The sequence below is a fragment of the Tripterygium wilfordii genome, chromosome 23 (assembly GCF_013401445.1).
Source record: "Tripterygium wilfordii isolate XIE 37 chromosome 23, ASM1340144v1, whole genome shotgun sequence".
Taxonomy (NCBI): domain Eukaryota; kingdom Viridiplantae; phylum Streptophyta; class Magnoliopsida; order Celastrales; family Celastraceae; genus Tripterygium; species Tripterygium wilfordii.
In genome coordinates this window covers 1677840-1696910 of record NC_052254.1, presented here as the reverse complement: position 1 = coordinate 1696910, position 19071 = coordinate 1677840, and the positions used below count along the sequence as shown (strand labels likewise).

General features: G+C 38.0%; 4 protein-coding genes across 6 annotated transcripts; 3 read left to right on the top strand and 1 right to left on the bottom strand.

Moving 5' to 3' along the window:
* Positions 1-63: 63 nt before the first annotated feature.
* On the top strand, positions 64-4748 carry LOC119992483 (chaperonin 60 subunit beta 3, chloroplastic). The gene is made up of 14 exons (XM_038839202.1): positions 64-209; positions 896-1140; positions 1246-1371; positions 1674-1811; positions 1917-2012; positions 2162-2404; positions 2487-2721; positions 2884-3053; positions 3177-3254; positions 3409-3480; positions 3583-3687; positions 3803-3988; positions 4251-4377; positions 4495-4748. The coding sequence occupies exons 2-14, from the start codon at positions 910-912 to the stop codon at positions 4506-4508; spliced, it is 1821 nt and encodes a 606-aa protein (XP_038695130.1). The 5' UTR covers positions 64-209; positions 896-909; the 3' UTR covers positions 4509-4748.
* A 1388-nt stretch (positions 4749-6136) lies between these two features.
* LOC119993481 (pumilio homolog 12-like) lies at positions 6137-12235 on the top strand. The gene is made up of 7 exons (XM_038840637.1): positions 6137-6518; positions 7395-9070; positions 9181-9343; positions 9676-9839; positions 10853-11111; positions 11609-11719; positions 11818-12235. The coding sequence occupies exons 2-6, from the start codon at positions 7440-7442 to the stop codon at positions 11714-11716; spliced, it is 2325 nt and encodes a 774-aa protein (XP_038696565.1). The 5' UTR covers positions 6137-6518; positions 7395-7439; the 3' UTR covers positions 11717-11719; positions 11818-12235.
* Positions 12236-12382: 147 nt separating this feature from the next.
* On the bottom strand, positions 12383-15906 carry LOC119993482 (protein MET1, chloroplastic). Of its 3 annotated transcripts, none has more exons than XR_005466536.1 (8): positions 15373-15906; positions 14169-14275; positions 13873-13967; positions 13671-13747; positions 13455-13575; positions 13288-13347; positions 12988-13214; positions 12383-12818 (listed from the first exon to the last, which is right to left on the bottom strand). XR_005466536.1 is itself a non-coding variant. In XM_038840638.1 (7 exons), exons 1-7 carry the CDS (start codon positions 15786-15788, stop codon positions 13074-13076), a joined length of 1017 nt encoding a protein of 338 aa, XP_038696566.1. In that variant the 5' UTR covers positions 15789-15906; the 3' UTR covers positions 12856-13073. The 3 variants fall into 3 exon arrangements, 1 of the variants encoding a protein (XP_038696566.1); XR_005466537.1 differs by having other exon boundaries at positions 12383-12815; XM_038840638.1 differs by lacking the exon at positions 12383-12818 and having other exon boundaries at positions 12856-13214.
* Positions 15907-17588: 1682 nt separating this feature from the next.
* On the top strand, positions 17589-18207 carry LOC119993582 (arabinogalactan protein 13-like). The gene has a single exon (XM_038840769.1). The coding sequence runs from the start codon at positions 17686-17688 to the stop codon at positions 17866-17868; it is 183 nt and encodes a 60-aa protein (XP_038696697.1). The 5' UTR covers positions 17589-17685; the 3' UTR covers positions 17869-18207.
* Positions 18208-19071: the final 864 nt, after the last annotated feature.

Genomic DNA, 19071 nt, shown 5'->3' with positions numbered 1-19071 from the left:
GTTCAAATCCAACGGTTCATATTGACTGGAATCTTCAAGAGCTAATAGGACCGTTTGTTACTCTTTTATACCGAACAAAACCTAAAAGCTACTCCAACTCAGTCGAAGGCGCGAGGGTGTGAATTACCAAGAATAAGCCAGTGCACTCCGACTTATCCAAAACCTCTCTAAACCCTAATCTGCTCAGCCTCCACCACCGTCGATTACCTGTAAGTTCTTCGATTCTCTCAGAACCTGAACACCCTGGTCCATTTTATTCATTTGGATTTTCTGTGTGTACTGATACTTCTGTTTGTAGAAAAGCCCGAAACTTGGCGATTTCTCACTTGTGGCTTCTCTTTCTGTTTGTTTTGAAATGGCCAAATATTCGTTTTTTCGTTTCCTTTTTGTTGTGAATGTGTGTGTAAGTTATGAGATTTCGTATGTTCTTTAATGCTAGATAATTGGATTGAATCAAGTATGGTACTGGACTGGCTGGAAGTACCATACTTGATACTGAACTGGCTGGATGTTAGATAATAAGATTGAATCAAGTATGACACTGGACTGGCTGGAAGTACCATAATTGGATTGAATCAAGTATACTTGTGGTTCAGTGTACTTTATATTCAACAATTAGTTATTTGTCCAATGAGCTGTTGCATGCTTTCCTTTTGTGGTAAGTTGTTTTGTGAGGATCGAAATTTAAGCATTGGTGATGTCTGAGGTGATTTGCTTAGTTGGTGTAGGGATTTTTTTTTCCAACATATAGAATCCATGTGTGATGGACATATACGTTGGATGTTGCCCTGTCTCTCTTTCAGTAATCTAATTGTTTATTCTGTTTTAAGATTGTTTGTTTGGTTGTCGTGAAAATGGATGGAATTTCTAAAGTGAGGTATGTTGAATTTGACAGCGATAAAGGGGCAAATGGCTTACACTTTCACTGCTATGTCGTCAGCTGGTTCTTTGGTTGCTCCCAGTTTGGATAAGAAGCTGGCATCTTCTTCAAACCGGTTGTCATCTCTTGCTTCCATTTCTTCCACCTCATTTGGGAGGAAACAGAATGTAGTTTTGCGGAGATCACGTTCTCCCAAGATATGTGCCATGGCAAAGGATTTACATTTTAACAAGGATGGCTCTGCTATTAAGAAATTGCAAGTAAGTCTTTGTATAAAATTCTGCTTTTTTATCTACCTCGTGTTGTTTAATGTAAAGCCCTTTGGTGTTAGCCATGCCTCAAAATCTTTTTATCCTTTCTCACAGACTGGTGTAAACAAGCTTGCGGATCTAGTTGGAGTTACTCTTGGTCCAAAAGGCAGGAATGTTGTTCTTGAGAGCAAGTATGGCTCCCCTAAAATTGTTAATGATGGTGTGACTGTGGCCAAGGAGGTATTATTTGCTCTAAACTCTGAACAGCAGTAAATTTTCTTTTGAGTTGACATTGAAGTGTGCATCCATCAGAATATGATTTTTGTTAGGCTGAGTATTTAGTGTACTTTCTTTCCACCTTATAAAATTTAATCATATGTATAGTATTTTTATCTGTCTGAAAGTATGATGACAATTTCATTTTATTTTTTTTGGATTTTCATATCTGATGGCAATTTATGGGTATAAGGAATACTTTTCTGACATATTCCAGTTAGTATTGTCGATTATGCTGAGAAATGCTATTATCTTCAATATTTCAGGTTGAGTTGGAGGACCCTGTTGAGAATATTGGTGCTAAGCTGGTGAGACAAGCAGCTGCCAAGACCAATGACTTGGCTGGTGATGGGACAACAACATCGGTTGTTCTTGCTCAAGGCCTCATTGCTGAAGGTGTCAAGGTCTGCAAAAACCTTCATGCATGCATTTCTTTTCATTTACGTGCTGGGTGTAACATTTTTTTGTCATTATAATACCTATGTTAATATATTCTTTTAATTAATCAGGTAGTGGCTGCAGGAGCAAATCCTGTTTTAATCACTAGGGGAATTGAGAAGACTACTAAGTCTCTTGTGTCTAAGCTCAAGAAAATTTCAAAAGAGGTAAGCAAATTATATCTTATTCTGACAGGACGTCTCTTGTGCACATCTGAACCGTACTGGGATCTCATTCACTTCTTTCATGGAGTCATGGACTCATAGAGCTGACCTAAAGGCTTTGATGTTGATGATGATTGGATTTGTGATTGCAGGTTGAAGATAGTGAGCTTGCAGATGTTGCAGCTGTTAGTGCAGGAAACAACTATGAAGTGGGAAATATGATAGCTGAAGCCTTGAGTAAAGTAGGTCGGAAGGGTGTGGTTACTCTAGAGGAGGGAAAAAGTGCTGAGAATAGTCTATATGTTGTTGAAGGGATGCAATTTGATCGTGGTTATATCTCACCATACTTTGTCACCGATAGTGAGAAAATGGCAGTCGAATATGAGAACTGCAAGGTATGCAATATTTTGCAATTCTAATAGAAGTGCAGTCTTTCACCTTTTAGATCTTAATGAACACTCTGTCTTTTGGTTGCAGTTGCTTCTTGTTGATAAGAAAATAACCAATGCAAGAGATCTTATTAATATTTTGGAAGATGCAATTAGAGGCTCATACCCTGTTGTCATAATTGCGGAAGACATTGAACAAGAGGCTTTAGCAACTCTTGTGGTGAACAAACTTAGAGGGGCTTTAAAGATTGCTGCTCTCAAGGCTCCTGGCTTTGGAGAACGCAAGAGCCAATACCTCGATGACATTGCTATTCTGACCGGAGGTCAGCCAAAGTCTCATATAATTTGTTGTTCTCATGTTACTATTGTTGTCTTTATATCTCTTAATCTTTCCATTCTCTCAATCTGTTGAATGTGTCTTTTAGTTTTTTTTTCTTCTGCATTTATATTGCTGTGTGTTACTGAAGGTTTTATTTAACTCGCAGGAACTGTCATCCGAGAGGAGGTCGGGCTTGCCTTGGACAAAGTTGGGAAGGAGGTCCTGGGAAATGCTTCTAAAGTGGTGCTTACCAAGGATACAACCACAATTGTGGGTGATGGAAGCACCCAGGAAGTAGTTGAAAGGCGTGTTGCTCAAATTCGAAACCTTATTGAGGTATGAGTGTCCGTTACACATGTATCGATTATGCACATATCAATACTTATATACTTGCCTGTTTGGCTTGCTGTATTTTTATTTCTGAGGCTTTGCGTAATGTACAATTACACTGTTATGCAGGCTGCGGAGCAAGACTATGAAAAGGAAAAACTTAATGAGAGAATTGCAAAACTTTCAGGAGGTGTTGCTGTGATACAGGTAATTTCTCAAACAGTAACAAAAAAAATAAGTAATATTTTTTAATGGTACACCAGGACATATTCAAGAAGGGCATCAAGGGGATGGTGCTACCCTTCAGTTCATGTACAATAAAGCATATATTATGCTTACTGATGGTCTGTTGAAATTAAAGGTTGGTGCACAAACTGAGACGGAGCTTAAGGAAAAGAAACTGAGAGTTGAAGATGCACTCAATGCAACAAAGGTAATGTACTAATATATTTAAGCGGTTTTATCCTAGTCAAGTTATTCGTTTCTGCGACAGGACCAATATGGTACGAAGTCAGTACATTTCAATGTTTTACAGGCAGCTGTTGAGGAAGGTATTGTAGTTGGTGGTGGGTGTACCCTACTGAGACTTGCATCAAAGGTGGATGCCATCAAGGACAGCCTTGATAATGATGAAGAAAAAGTAAGCACTGTATTATTCTTAGATTTTGTGAGTCTTATCATCTATGTAATTTTGCCCAGGTACAATCTGAATTTTAAATTTGAAAGGAGCTCAAGATTATATTGGTAACTTGCAGGTTGGAGCAGATATTGTTAAGAGAGCTTTGAGCTACCCTCTGAAGTTAATTGCTAAAAATGCCGGTGTTAATGGTAGCGTGGTCAGTGAAAAAGTGCTCTCCAGTGACAACCCTAAGTTTGGATACAATGCTGCAACTGGGAAATATGAAGACCTGATGGCTGCTGGAATTATCGATCCAACAAAGGTGAGGAACAGATCTCTGGTTTGCTTGTTTATGGAAGTCTTTCTATGCAAATGGTGTTGTACACACGCACAGCACTTAACAGTGTACCTTAAGTAGTACATCAATAGATACATCCTTGTTGCGTTAAGTACATGAGTTTCACCCTCAATTACGTGTTATCTTGATCGGCTGAATCTGTCTTGCCATGCTACTACTGAACTCTACTTTAGTGTGCAACTGAAATGGTAAGAAGTTTTAAAAACTTAAATATTATTTTAAACAGGTGGTCAGATGTTGCCTCGAGCATGCAGCCTCGGTAGCCAAAACTTTCTTAATGTCTGATTGTGTGGTTGTTGAAATTAAAGAGCCGGAAGCAGCAATGCCTGCTGGCAATCCCATGGATAATTCAGGTTTGTAATTTGTAATCAATACAAATACCGTCTTACCTTTGTATTTCTTTCAAATGCCTTTGTCATACACATTCTGAATATGATGGTCTGCCACACTCTTTGTCATGTTTACATCAGGATACGGATACTAAAAATTAACGGAGCAAAACGGAGGAGGGAGCAATGACCAATCCTCCATGTTAGTAACAATTGCGTAATTGGATTAAGGCTGCTGGTTTTTGTAAATTTGATTATGATTATTGGTAGGAATTATAAATTATGGTGAGGGCAGCTTGCTGGAGTTACGGCGTGTAATACGTTGCAATTTGATGTAAGATTGCAATGTTGTTGGACTTTTTTGAAAAAGATTTAGCTCTTCTTCTTCCTCTTCATTATTTTCATATTTTCATGATTTCATTTGCCTACCTACTCGTTTCTAATAATTTCTCTGTCGTAATGAAAAATCTGAAGGTAATTCAAAGTAAGCTGTCAAAATGGGGCCCTTGGAGGAACAATTCATTGGTTTCTATGCCGATCTACGTGAACAATAACTGCTCGGATGTTTTGTCCTTAATCCACCATAACTACAGCGAATTTTCTTGTTTGTTAGTCCCGAGTCCAGACTCCTGAGAGTACAATTCACTCGAGTACGAATCAATCGTAAATCCAAAAGGCCGAGGACCAAATTCAAAATGTAATACAAATCAATCTTAAACTTTAAATCCTAATCAACCTGAGCCAACGATCAAGTCCAAAAGTATTCAGTGCAAGTTTGAGCATAATTTTTATTAACTATTTTCTACTAATTTTTGTTTTTCATATCTAGCATAGCATGGCCTACAAAACGAGCACCTATCTGTTACTAATTCATGCCGTCCTTAGTTGTATTTATTCATATAATAATGTAAGTGGGTCTAATATGCCAAACAATTCATGAACATTTGAAGAGAATTGAATGCTCCAAAGTTACGTTACCTTTCAAACTTGGAGAAAAAATATCTCAATTGATTTTCTGTTGAAAAAGGAATCTAAAAATAGGGTTTTTCTTCCCCCTTCAATATTATCTCAAACGTTGATCTGTAATTTTTGTTTGATATGTCTGTTTTTATTTGTTTCTGCTAATTTTCACTCATTTTTCCTTTTTTTTTTTTACTTTCAATTCTGCAAGGAAATTACATTGGTCTCAATTTTGTGGCCAATTGAGCTAAAATCAAGTACAACAGGTGATTATTTTATTCTATTTATTTATGTTAAAAAGGATTGGAAGGAGCAAGAAAGTGAATAGAAAGTATTAGGGGTGGCAAAACTCTATCCGGTTCAAATAATCAAATTTGTTCGAATCGGATTACACAAAGTTCGGACATAAGCTATCTGTTAGAAATTTGGATCCAAACATAAAGTTTTTGTCCGGTTTAAAACAGGATCAGGGTCCAAACACATAAATTCTTGTCCAGTTTAATTGTTCAGACCCTAACCCGAATTAACTTATTGTCCGATTCACTAATCTAAAGTTAAATCAATCAGAGTGTGGTCAATTAAGTACGTCCGAAATCCAATCCGGGTTAGGGTCCAGACATGTAAATATTTCGTAAACAAGTGATGTTATCCGACCCAAAATATATCCGGAACCATTTTTTTTTCCACCCCTAGAAAAAAAATAATACAATAACGTATAGTGAATGCCAGGTCATATTGTATAAGTATAAAAATAATACAAACATTATTATAAGCAATTGAAAAGAGGGATGGTCCAAAACCAATAACGTACCAAAAGGCAAAAAGACTAAAGAGAGACGGAGAAAGAGAGAGTGATGGACTATAATGTCTATATATGGTATAAGAGAAAGTCCGTTCATTCATGCATGGATTTGTAGTAATTGCAAAATATATTTTTTGATCCATCTAGTTTTTGGGGTGTATGGAGAAGTATATATTGTGTGTGTTGCGTTGTTGTTCGTTTCGTGCTCTCTCCCTATGTTTCGTGCTTTGAAAACCTCTCCTTCTCCTTCACGCCGCCTCTCTCCCTGACCTCACCAACAACTCCACCACTCTCACACACTCTCTTTGAATTTGATTCAACAGAAACCCATAAAAAATGGCACCAGCTTTACTGCTGAATCGTTTAAGCCCATGGCTTCTCTGAGACTCTGATGACAGTGATGGTATGTTTTTTTTCCTTTGTTATCACTCTTATGGGTCTCTCTTTCTTCTGCATTGTTTTTAATTCATCTTTAACTGAATTGGGTTTTTCCCTTTTTGATCGTTGTATTGTCATTTGTTGCCGAGATTGATCTGTCTTTCTGTTATTTTGGGTTTTGACGTTTGATGATCAGGATTTTCTGGGTTTTGGCTCCCTCGGTTAACTGATTGTAATTGGGTTCTGTTTTATTGAGAATTGTTGACAGAGTCAGATTTGTTTGTTTGTCTGGTCTCCGATTCTGGACGTAAAAATCGAGGCAATTTGTCTGATCACTCACTACAATGATGGGGGTATTGTTTCTGATAGTCCTTTTTTGTTCTGTTTTCGAAGTGGGGTTTTGACATTGATTTTTATTCTAATAGAGAATCTGTTTGTGTTGGCTGATACCTGGATGAGGCTTTTTGTGGTACACACTGCTCCTGTCTTTCTCTGAAAAGAAAATTAAAAAGAAAAACCATTAAGGTTTAAAATTACAATGACTTTGTTCATTCATTCAGTTTTATACTTTCCTTTTGGTCCATAAATATTTGGATTTTAAGAGTTTGTTGAAATGTTAGATAGAAATTCATTGGATGCTTTAACCTTTTTACTTTTGTCTGGATTCTGTATGTTTTTGTGGTTGCATTACGTGGGTGGTGATCAGTGTTGAGATTACAAGCTAATTGTTGGAAATGAATCAAATGATGTTTGCGGATCCTTTGGCTGATGGTGTTTGGCTGTCTTTTTATTCTTTCCTGTATTATTGAGATTATGTACGGCACTGATTATGTACGACACTGAATGGATTAGAACTTCTATGCTTTCAGAGGATCTTACATTGATCTTCATTGCCTTGTAGATTTTGGGTTGTTTGGCAAAAAACACAACATATTTTTATTGAAAGATGGATGGTAGCAGAACTGAACTAGAGTTTGACGACATTGAGAAGCTTCTTTGTGAGATTCCAAATGCTACTTATGGGAATTCACATTCTGAGGTGTCAGGAGTTAAACGGGCGTCTTTAAATGACAGCTTGGTCTCCATCTGTGAAAACTCATGCGAAGGACCTTTCACTGAAAAACTACAAAACAATGAGAGGTTGGATGAGGGAAAGTTATTAGTAAGGAGAAGTCGGCAGTCAACCAGCAAGAGGGTTCAACCAGAAGAAACAAATCTTCCGGATGACCAATCCTTGACATCAGCATTTACAGACTTGAGCTTGAGTGAAAGGGAAACAATCACAAGCCTGAGCCCTCATCTGTCAAATTGTAAATCCTCTGCAAATAATGCCACTTTTCTGGACTGCCGTTTGCCAAACAGCTTAGAGAATTCAATTTGTAATATGAATTCACGTGTAATGACGGCTCCGTCTTTCCAATCACCAAATACTGTACACCATCCACTTGAGGAGTTGACTATGACAAAGATGGGACAACAGAGTTCAAATTTGTATAATATTGAAGCCCAGGAATTCAAGAAGGTGCCCATTGGTTATTATCAGCCAGTTGACAATCTATCGGCTGTCTTCCAACCAGCTCATGAGGTGAAAGGTCTTCACCTCCTTCCTAACATGCCTTTCCCTCAGGTGGAGCCTGCCATGTTGTCTGATCAGCATCAAAATTTTCCAGACAGGCAATCTCTGCTTCCTTACTTGCATTCACAACAAGTAATCCAGCCACGGTTCAGCTGGAGTAATGTTGAAGAGGAACCATATTATAGGATGCATCAGCAATTCTTGTATATGCAGCAGCTTCACAATCAGCAATTTGAAGCTCATCATCCTCTTCCAGCAAATCGGAGTGTCCCAAATAGGCTATCAAGTAGGAACTTGAGGCAACAACGTTTTGAGGTGCCAATGACTCACCAATTCGAACGGCCTCATCTAGAACCATTTTTGAACAATTATGGAGTTCAAAGGGGTTTAAGCCAATCTACTCCTCTGGTTTCCTCATCAGATTACAATGCTATACGTGTTTTTGACAAAGTTGCTAGGCCAAATTATCCGGAGAAGATTCTGACAAGATCACATGGATTAAACACACTTAAAGCTGTAAAATTTGGCACGGTTGGAGGACATGAATCTCTGAATCGCGGCCACCAGAATGGAAAATTTTTATCAAACGGTCATTTTCGCCATAGTTTATCCACTCCAAATGCTGGAATGTTTCATTTAGATAGTTTGGACTCATGGAATTGGTCCCCTGACACTTTTGATATTAGAAGTACTAACATGAGGCCCCAGATACTGAAATATGACTCCGTGGATGAAATGTCTGGTAGAATATACCATATGGCAAAGGATCAAAATGGTTGCCGCCTTTTACAGAGAAAATTTTCAGAGGGAACCCCAGAAGATGTTGAAAAGATATTTCTAGAGATTGTTGATCACATTGTCGAGCTCATGACGGACCCTTTTGGGAATTACCTAGTCCAGAAACTGCTTGAAGTGTGCAGTGAGGATCAGCATATGAAAGTGCTTCAAGCAATAACTAGAAAAGCTGGAGATCTGATTAAGATTTCATGTGACATGCATGGGTTTGTACCTCTCTCAATCTCTGTGTGTCTTCTTCTTCATACAAGTAATGTTATTGCCTCTTCGTTTGATGTGTTTAAATGCCATGCTGAGATGCTCTTTTAAAATACAGGACACGGGCTGTTCAGAAGGTGATCGAGACCCTTACTACTCCAGAGCAGTTTTCTATTATAGTTTCCTCTCTGAAGCCTGGTATAGTGACTTTGATGAAAAATATGAATGGTAACCATGTTGCACAACGCTGCTTGCAGTATTTGATGCCTGAGTATAGTGAGGTAAGTATTATCTGTTGTTGCATGATGCATCTAATTCTGTGGAAGTTTGAACACACTATTACTATTGCCCCTAGTACGAGTGAGCAAAAGAGTAGGCTGATCAATTGGTTTAAACCAAAATTCCATTACCTAATCCTAATTCAAAAAAGTGAGTTTCATCTTTTTATCCAAACACCACTTGACTAGTTATTTACTTATTTGCCATCAACCTTAGCTCTTTCATGTGGATGCGTCTAAACACACACATATGTAGTTACGCACCCACTTACGCAGTGAGCTATATTGTAATGGATATCTTGTTATGTTGAGAAGTAAAGCTAGTTCTTCTGCAGTTCCTTTTTGAAGCTGCAACTACTAATTGTGTGGAGCTTGCAACTGATCGCCATGGCTGTTGTGTACTGCAAAAATGCCTAACCTATTCTGAGGCTGAGCAAAGGCGCCAATTGGTCTCTGAGATCACTTCAAATGCTCTAATCCTCTGTCAAGATCCATTTGGGTATCTTACTCTTTTTCCTTACAAAATTTTCTATTATATTTGAGCAGAAGATTTCTGAGCGCACTGGCTATGACCCATTTTTACAAAGAATAGTCTTTATATGGTGATCCATCTCTAAAGGTTTTGATATGCTCTTGTAAATGACAGAAATTATTAACTCTGAACAAATGCTTCACGGTTATTTTCTGCGTAGTTGTCTTCAAGTTTGAACTATAATGTGTATATGTATTTTTTTTTCATGTCCTGAGGCTCTTTCTATTTGTCTCCACTTTCCTCCATTTCATTTTCTCGTTTTCTTCCTTATTTTGGCTTAGGCAAGAAAATGTGGTTGTAGAAGTTTCACCAGTCACCATATCTAAGGCTTCATTGACAAAGAATCTCATTAATTTCATAACTTTTAATAGTGAATATCGCTTTTGTAGTTTTAGTTCTCCTATATAGTGGAAAAGACTGTAATGGTGATTTGGTGTGCTCTCTTTAATCAAACTTCATTTTATTGAATATTTTGAATATATGTTTAGCTCTATACCATTAACTTTTCCAACCAAAAAAAAAGTATGTTTATCTCTATCATCAAGTATTTTTACAGTACGATAATTTTCCAGGCAACATTAATTCAAAGTGGTGAGTTGCCTAAATATAGCTGGGCCATTAGTCATGTTGCTAACACTGACAAGACCCTGCTAAAATGTCATCAATCTGTGTGTTATTTTCTGAAAAGGGAAAAAAGTATTTTATTCTTTTTCACACAGGCATGTGTTTATGTGCCTTGCTTGCGAACCATTTCTTTGAATCTTTTGATTAATTCTAAGCAGCCTCAAGAGCTCCATGTTTATAAATGAGATTGAAACAGTGTAGTATAATGTGGTTTAAAAGACCATAAAGCATTTGTTACTTTTAGGTCAGAAATATTATCTAATACATGCTCTAATAATGCAACCAAATACTGTCTTCCACATGCATTTATCAACTAATGATTCATCTTGACATCTTTCTTCTTTTTCAAATTGTAGGAACTATGTTGTGCAGTTTGTTTTTGAGCTTCGACTTCCTTGGGCTACAGAGGATATTCTTGATCAGTTGGATGGAAACTATGGAGACTTGTCCATGCAGAAATATAGCAGTAATGTGGTTGAGAAATGCCTGAAATATGCAGGTGAGGAAAACCGTGATCGTATTATCCGGGAGCTGATAGATACTGCTCACTTGGATCAAATCATGCAGGATCCGTATGGAAATTATGTTATCCAAGCAGCACTGCATCTGTCGAAGGTCAGTACACTCATTATCTTCATCTCCCATTCTTGTTCTTAGGAAGTCGTGTGGTCCAGAATACCCGTGCCTTGTCACTATTCTATAGAATCCGTGGCGAAACAGAAAACTGTCCAGCAGTGTGGCTGGGATGGTTATGCCACAAATGCATAGAGTGCCTCAAAAAGAAGTGATGTCTTTGCTATGGTTAAATCTGTTTCAAAAGGTTTCCTTCCTCTCCAAGTCAAAGATGTTAATTATGTCTTTGCCTGATTGTAATTATTTGATTTATTTCCACTAAATCTGATTTGGTCTTAGGGCCTCTTCTTCAAGTGTCCCTCTTACAGGGAATTTCATAAGCAAAAATTGTTCCTGCAGCATTGATGTTTCTACAACGGAATGTTTTGAAGACATATCGTTTAATAGCAATATAGACATAAAGAAATCCAAGATGAACCAATGGAAATTGGGTAATTTCTTGCTGTATTGATTGAATGGTGTGTTCAATTGTCGAGCAGGGAGCCCTTCATTCTGCTTTGATGGACAAAATTCGACCCCATGTTCCTGTGCTTCGGACAAGTCCATATGGGAAGAAAGTGCTTTCGAGTAATGGTTTGAAGAAATAATTTGTAAGTATCGTCATATAAATCTCCAATCTCTTCTTACTTTCTGTTTTATTTTTATTTTTTTTACTTTTTTTTCCCTTTTTTTTTTTCTTGTGATGCAGTCTGCGCGGACTTTTGGTTTAAGTTGTAAAGGAAAGCTCTATGGCATGGCTGTTCAAGATTTTGAGACATAAACCTGAAGAAGATAGTGAGAGATGGCTTTGACGGCTCTACCGGACAAATGATTGGTGAATTTTTTTGTTTATCATCAGGGTTATCCTTGTAGACATTTAAGAGTTAATTTGGTAATAGATTCAAGATGCATGTACATTGACTATCTCTTTGATATTCTTTTGCGTAAAAGTAAAATAAAATGTGAAGGTGTAGAGCTCTATGAGTTTACGGGGAAATGTACTTTGACAGAATCTCAACGCTGGTCGGGATGCTGCAGAAAGGAGAGGCCTTTAAGCTAATCTGGTTTTCATGCCAGAAATCAAACTTTATGCTTCTTTTATCTATAATAATAACTGTTTCATAGCCTTTGTTTTTGGCTTTTGGATTTGCCTGTGAGTTTTAGCTAATATCTTTTGCTACATTTTAGTCCAAAAGATTTGGAATGGTATGAAATGCGTTCTAGAACCTAAAGCAATTGCTTAAAGGCTTGATACCTCTTTTATGGGTTCCGCGTAACGGTAGAAAACAAATTGCATCTCTCATTTTTCCTTTTTAACAGGGAAAATACCACAGATTTAGGGGTGGTTTAATGTACTGGTGCAGGGCTTTGTATCAGCGCATTTTGACAGAAAAAAGGAATGTGGTTAGTTGGCGATAGAGTACCAAGCTAGAGCTGCGAGCAGTGGTTTGTTTCGGCAACCAAGACAAGCGATGTGAGGGGTTGCTAGCGGAGGGAAAGCAAACTGGGTAGCCCAGTGTGAAACAATTGTGCCTCTCGTTGCGTGTAAGGCTTCTCCAGGTTATTCCGCGAGCTTGTGGTCATACTTCTCACAGATTTGTCTCAAGCGAAACCTGAACTAGTAGTAGGAAACATGAATCAGTACGCTGCCCACCCATGCCACGCGTTGCCGTTGGATGTGAAGAGGTGCCAAGTGAGGTAGGCTGCCTCCTATGCCACGCAGATTTACAGTATTATTATGTTTAGTTATGGTATCAAGAGAACATGTATTAAACTCCAAGCATAAGGGGGGAAATGAAATTAAAGCAACAACCCCCCCAAGAATTGCATTGAACACTTGAGAAATCAACCTAAACAAAAGCTATGAACAAAAACTTACAAAGGAAATAATTATATGAATCACCAAAGGGCTCGGCCTAATCCTTAGGCCTTGGATACTTCAATCTCTGAAATAGATTCATGGCTTTACTTCTTGCCGAAGCCAAAAAGAGATTTGATGGCATTGATGGCATTCTCATTGATGAATGATTCGTCGAACTTTTTCATAAGAGTTTCAAATTCTTCAGATGTTCTCAAGTTGGCAAGGTCAGGATCATTCCGGATTCTCTGTTAACACCAATTTCAGTTAATCTGTGGCCTACTAATAAGATGCAAAGCACGGCTTAATCTATCAGACTACCTTAAAATCTTCGAATCCTGACTTCAAGGCCTCATCAAGCGCGGAAAGTCCAGCTTGTATCTGTCAACAAATTTCACAAAATAACTAAGCTTAAGCATGATTTGATCTCTACTCTTCTTAAAATAATTGACAAGGATTTTCCTCCTGAAGCAAACAAGAGACCTTACCTGATTAAGCTTGGAATAACAACATGCAACATTGTAACTTGCCACTGAAGCTTCATCCGGACTTGGTTTTGATCCCAACAAGGACTCAAATTTCTCCCGCGCTTCCTCATATTTGGCATCCCTTTACAAAAAATACAGACAACAAAACTAAGAAAGAAAAGAAATACCAAATTGTATCCCAAGAATCAGAAAATAGTCATGTTATTGCAGGCTTACTTGTACAGCAGCAGCCCTTCACGGAGGTCCTGCTCTCTGCTTTGCTTCTGTTCCTTTTTTCTCAGGTAATTTTGCATCTAAATACATTGCAAATTCATAGACACTCACACTGTTATGTTACAATGAATATTTCCTCACCTCACATAAATAGGCAGAAAGAGACCAATAAGTGCCTCATACTTAATTAAGAGGTTTTACTCACTTGGATTTCCCTCACTCTATTACTAATTACCCCCGAGTTTCTCTCCTCTCTGATAATCTCCTTTTCTGTTAATTCGCCTGTGTACTCCATCTTCCCTGGAAGGCAGAACAAAAATCAAATCCTCGCATCATGACCTAAAATTAAAAACTCAACAAGAATGGAATAATCATTTCAATTCTATCGGTTTCAATGACGACTGTGCTTTTTTTTTTCTTGAGTGCTCATGTGCACGTATTCTTTCATAAGTCTTGAAAGTTAGGGAATGGTAAATATGCAAGAATATGTAATGAACGAACCATCTCTTTTCTGCATTTTCATGAGTAACGGACCAATTCTCTGGCGCATGGTGTACATTGTCCTCCCATACTCAGCAGCAGGCCATATCTCATCCCCAAATACTGCACTGAACACAAATTAGACTGTAAAGTCATGTTCTCAATAACTATATGGTTATGTACACTTAGATGGAGTGTCCAAAGTTATTAAGAAATCCAAAAGGCATAGAAAAACAGTGTGTTATTGCTAAAATGAATCTTCAAAAAAAAGAAAAAGAAAAGGTGACGTGTTATTACTATGAACTCTAAATCTGATGGGGACACGCATCTTACTCAATCAAGGAAACTCATTGGCTTATAAACCGTCCATTAGATCTTTATTTTTCTCAACAATAGTAAATCGAAAGAAGTCAAGACAAAGTCTCTCAAGCCACAGTCTTGGTATCTACTCTTTGCTAGACGTGTCGAAGAACAGGCTATCTGGGGAAACTTCTGCTTCTTTAGGTGATCTGAAGGGGCTAAAACTACTCAACTTGTCAAATAACAATCTCTCGGGTGCAATGTCAGAAACTTTCCGTAATCTGGGGAGTCTAGAGAGCTTGGACTTATCATACAATATGCTATCTGGTTCCTTACCAGTTACCACATACATTGTCAAATTTGCAAGAACTTGCAACTTGGGATTTAAGCAACAACAAACTTGTGGGCAAGATCCCTATGGGTGGTCAAATGGACACAAGGATTGATCCAAACTATTATCCTAACAACGGAGGGTCATGTGGTATGCAGATTCAAGTGCCATTACTAGCTGAGCCCAAAGAGGATGACAGGGAGGCATGGTTGGCATGGAAGGAGCAGGGATGGGATACTTAGTTGGCTTTCTACTACTGGTATTGAGTCTATTTATCAATGAATATTTTGGTACAGCCCCACCTCAAAAATTATCCTTCAGATGATCAAAGGAGCAGATAAACTCTTCCCCACCCGAGAGTGATCGAGTTGGTTGGGAATGAATCCTTCCCCAGCCTTGTAGGTTCTAGGTCTATTCATGTACATGTATATTCCCAATATTTTTTCAATAAGCCAGACCATCTCAATTCATCTGGACCTTTTACCTAGGGAATAGCAATACAAACTTCATGAAATAAATTTGCTCTTACTTTGACAGAATGAAGATACTGAAAGCATAAAAGGAAAAACAATAAAGAAAATGAGTAAAGAAAACCTGGTGGCAAGTACTTTGTCCCCAACTTCAAACTTCCCAGACTTGTCAGCTGATCCACCAGGAGCAATAGCATCAATGTAAGTCCCGCCATCTCTTCCCTTGGCAAATATGAGTCCATAAGGCTGATCCAACACCACTTCATACTCTTCATACTTCCCCTCTTCCCCTTCTCCTCCTTCACTTCCACTCTCTTGTTTTGCTGTTTTCTCCTCGGTTTCCGATGCTTTAACGACAAAATTCAATGATCTTCTCAAATCGGTATTGTAAAAATAACTCGAACTGCTCTGAATTGAGCAGTCATTAAAGGAAAAGTGCCTGGATTGAGAGTGCAGAAGTGGGCTTCTCTTGGTTTGTGTAGCTCTAGGCAACGATGGTGAAGAGTAGAGAGATGGGTAGCTACTTGAAGCCAAAGACATGGCTAACTACGAATTTTGGGGAGTCGTTTTTGATTGGGTTTGGTTCAGTCGTTGAAGAGTCTGGAGATGGAGGTGCAGAGGAGGAGATATCGGTTCCATTGAAAGAAGAGGCTTGGATTACAGGCATTACTAGTGGCTCCAATGAATCGTTTGTCTTCTGGTTCCGTAAGATAACGCCACGTGGACATTGGGCTATACATTGGGCCGGACCGGGCCAGGTGAGAATGGCAAGCTGAAGACTTACCCAGTTGAGTTCAGCCCAATCCGATGTTGGGCTTGGACCTGAAAATAAAGAAAGATTGGGCTGAAAATTTGCAAGTGATGGGCTTGTTGGACTCGTTTGGTCTTGTATACTTGAGCGGTGAGCCCATATGTCTCTAGCTCCTTTTATAGACCCTTTTGTGTCACCTTTGTTTCAAAGTAATTAAAAGAGTATTCATCACCAAAGAACTTAATAGTACAATCAACATAGTAGTTTCTCGAATCATTCAAAATTTCACGACTTTCAATTGGGTGTAGAAAGCAAATGTGTGTTAATTCAAATTCAGATGCTTCTGGGTATGTCCAAGGTTTTGAAAACCGGACCGGACCGGCCGGTCGGACCGGTCCAACCGGTGGCCGGCCACTTGTCCGGTCCGGTTGAGGGGCCAGAACCGGTAATTGATGAACCGGGATATTTCCGGTTGAACCGGCCGGTTCTTCGGTTGAACCGGTTAGAACCGGGCCGGTTTTGACCGGTTCGGTCATTTATTAAAATTAATAAAATATTTTTGAAATTTTGTTATTTGTAGGGTTTGAACTCATGACCTTTTGTTCATTAAAAAAGGCTTTAACCATTAGGCTATGAGATTTTCTTTGTTTAAAATTGTACTTTATTTGAATATATTGTATTTATATGAAGTTTTCTTACATATTATATGCATATAATATAAATATATATATAAATAATTCATTACGTTAAAACCGGTTCGAACCCGGTTTGAACCCCGATTGAACCTTTGAATCGTGAACCGAAAACTTTTCCGGTTTGATGACCGGTCCGGTTTTAAAAACCTTGGGTATGTCCCACTTTTCAAATTCATGATGCTTCTTATGCATGTCCTTCAATTATCATTCTTTGCATATAAAATAAATCAAATTATTAACAACTCCATTTGCTTGTTTGTTGTTTTCCTATTTGTTGGTTCGAAAATACTATGTATCTCAGTATCCCGACAATCTTAAATGTTGAGATGAATAATAATTCATGTAAAATTATAGGTCTCATATGATTCATATGAAATCGTATTCATCCATCTAAATATTTGTGATAGCTGAGATAAAAGTAATTAGTATTCATAATTGTTAATGGTTTTGTGGTGGCAATGGGAATGATTGTAAGTCCCATGGCAACCATGTGTAGCAGCACATGTTTAGCACAAACCAATTTAGACAACAAAGATGGAAGCCATTCAATCAATCCCCCCAAACCCAAAACAACTCATCACCTCTCCTTAATTTCCTTCAAACCAAAAAACAAAAGACACCCATAAAAGTTAAAAACCCTGACTTGATAAATATAATTAACTAATTAAAGCACTTAAAATTCCAAAAAATAGTGGTTAGAAAGACAGCAAAAGCTGGGGCCTACAGAGACCATTGGGCCAGCTGTATGGCAACCAAGCCAAAAGCAACCCTGTCTACTCTCCGGGCACTCTCTCTCTACCTTACTTGCCGCAACGGTCACATTGGGCAGCTGCCCCAAATTCTTTCTCTCTTCCCTATGTGTGTATATATACACCCCACCACCATTAGCATTACTATTGTCTCTTTGTGATTATTCTCTCTATAATTCCAAGAAAACCCATTTTCAGGAGGAATTGTAGAGTCCCAATAAATCAAATTTTTGTGTGAAGAAATGGAGGCAATGAAGATGAAGGCTTTGGTTACATTGATGATGGTGGTATTGATGGCCATGTCATCAATTCAAATGGCTGCAGCAGCTGATTCTCCTGCACCAGCACCAGCATCTGAAGCTGCTGTGTTTGTGCCTACTTTCTTTGCATCTGTGGTGGCACTTGCTTTTGGTTTGGTCTTCTAGACAGACAGCCCTTAGTTTGGTTTTTCTCATTTTTCTCCATCCAGACTTTGTTCCTTTTGCTTTCTCTCCTTTCCCACTTCCTCTCTCTAGGTTTTTTCGAGCCCATGAGAGAGAAGGGTAAGGGAGGGGAAATGGGATGAGATTCTTTTTCCAATATATGTATTCAAAAAAATTATATTTATTAAATTATTTGGGATTTTAGGTTTGATTTTAATTATATATCATTGTTGGGGTTGTTGGAGTTTGTGTTATGATGTGTTTGGTGGACTATTGTAATATAGTATGAATTCATATGTATGATTTATTCTAGCAATAAAACTTTCATTGGTTGATTACTTATTTCACAATTTTACCATTTCTTAATCCATCTTTTTCCTTTTGTGAATCCCAAGTCTCATCACCATTGGAAGGGAAAATAAGAAAAATAAAACAGTCATGATGAGATGTTTGTAGTGGAGGTGAATGAATAGCAATTATGAAAGACAGTAATTGGTGGAGGTCTTAAGGTGTTTTTTGATGTATTAGGCTGATTTCCATGTGATATGCAGAAAATGTGGTTTTACATAGAGATTCTGATGAATGATAATGCAGCATTGTTAAAGCAATTTGTATGGTCAAAACTCAAAAGGAGTGGAAATGTGACCAAAGAAAGCAATGAAAATGGGGTGAAAAGGGAGCTTGATTTATGGAGTGGAATTGTTGTTGGAGTCTACTTTGGCAATGCCATTCTTCAGCTTCAAAATCAAGCTTTCATTTTGAATGGGAGGATGATTATGATTCCACCTCCAATCTTGTTGATTAATTTTTCTATCTCAAATCAATTAAGGATGGCTTGTGTATCATAGTTACTAATTGTTTGTGTTTCAAAAATTGAAATTCAAATGGTGTGTGAACATTTACTTCCTGTTCTCGGTGGTCAAATTGTATGGATTCGGGAGGTTTTGAGTTCAATTCTCATTGGGAGTAATATCCTTTTGGCCACTCATTGGACATTAGGCCTAACTTATCATGTAGGTTGGAAATTTTTGTTCGCACAGGCTTAACAATCAGAATTTTTGGTTCATATTGAATGTCCAAAAAAGAAAGAAGTGGGATTTAGGTTTTAAACAAAGTGATGATGAGACCCTTGAAATAATCAGCTACCACATGCTTGCTTGTAGGTTTTTATGTTAGACCCATGTTAAACAACCTTTAAGTAATAGA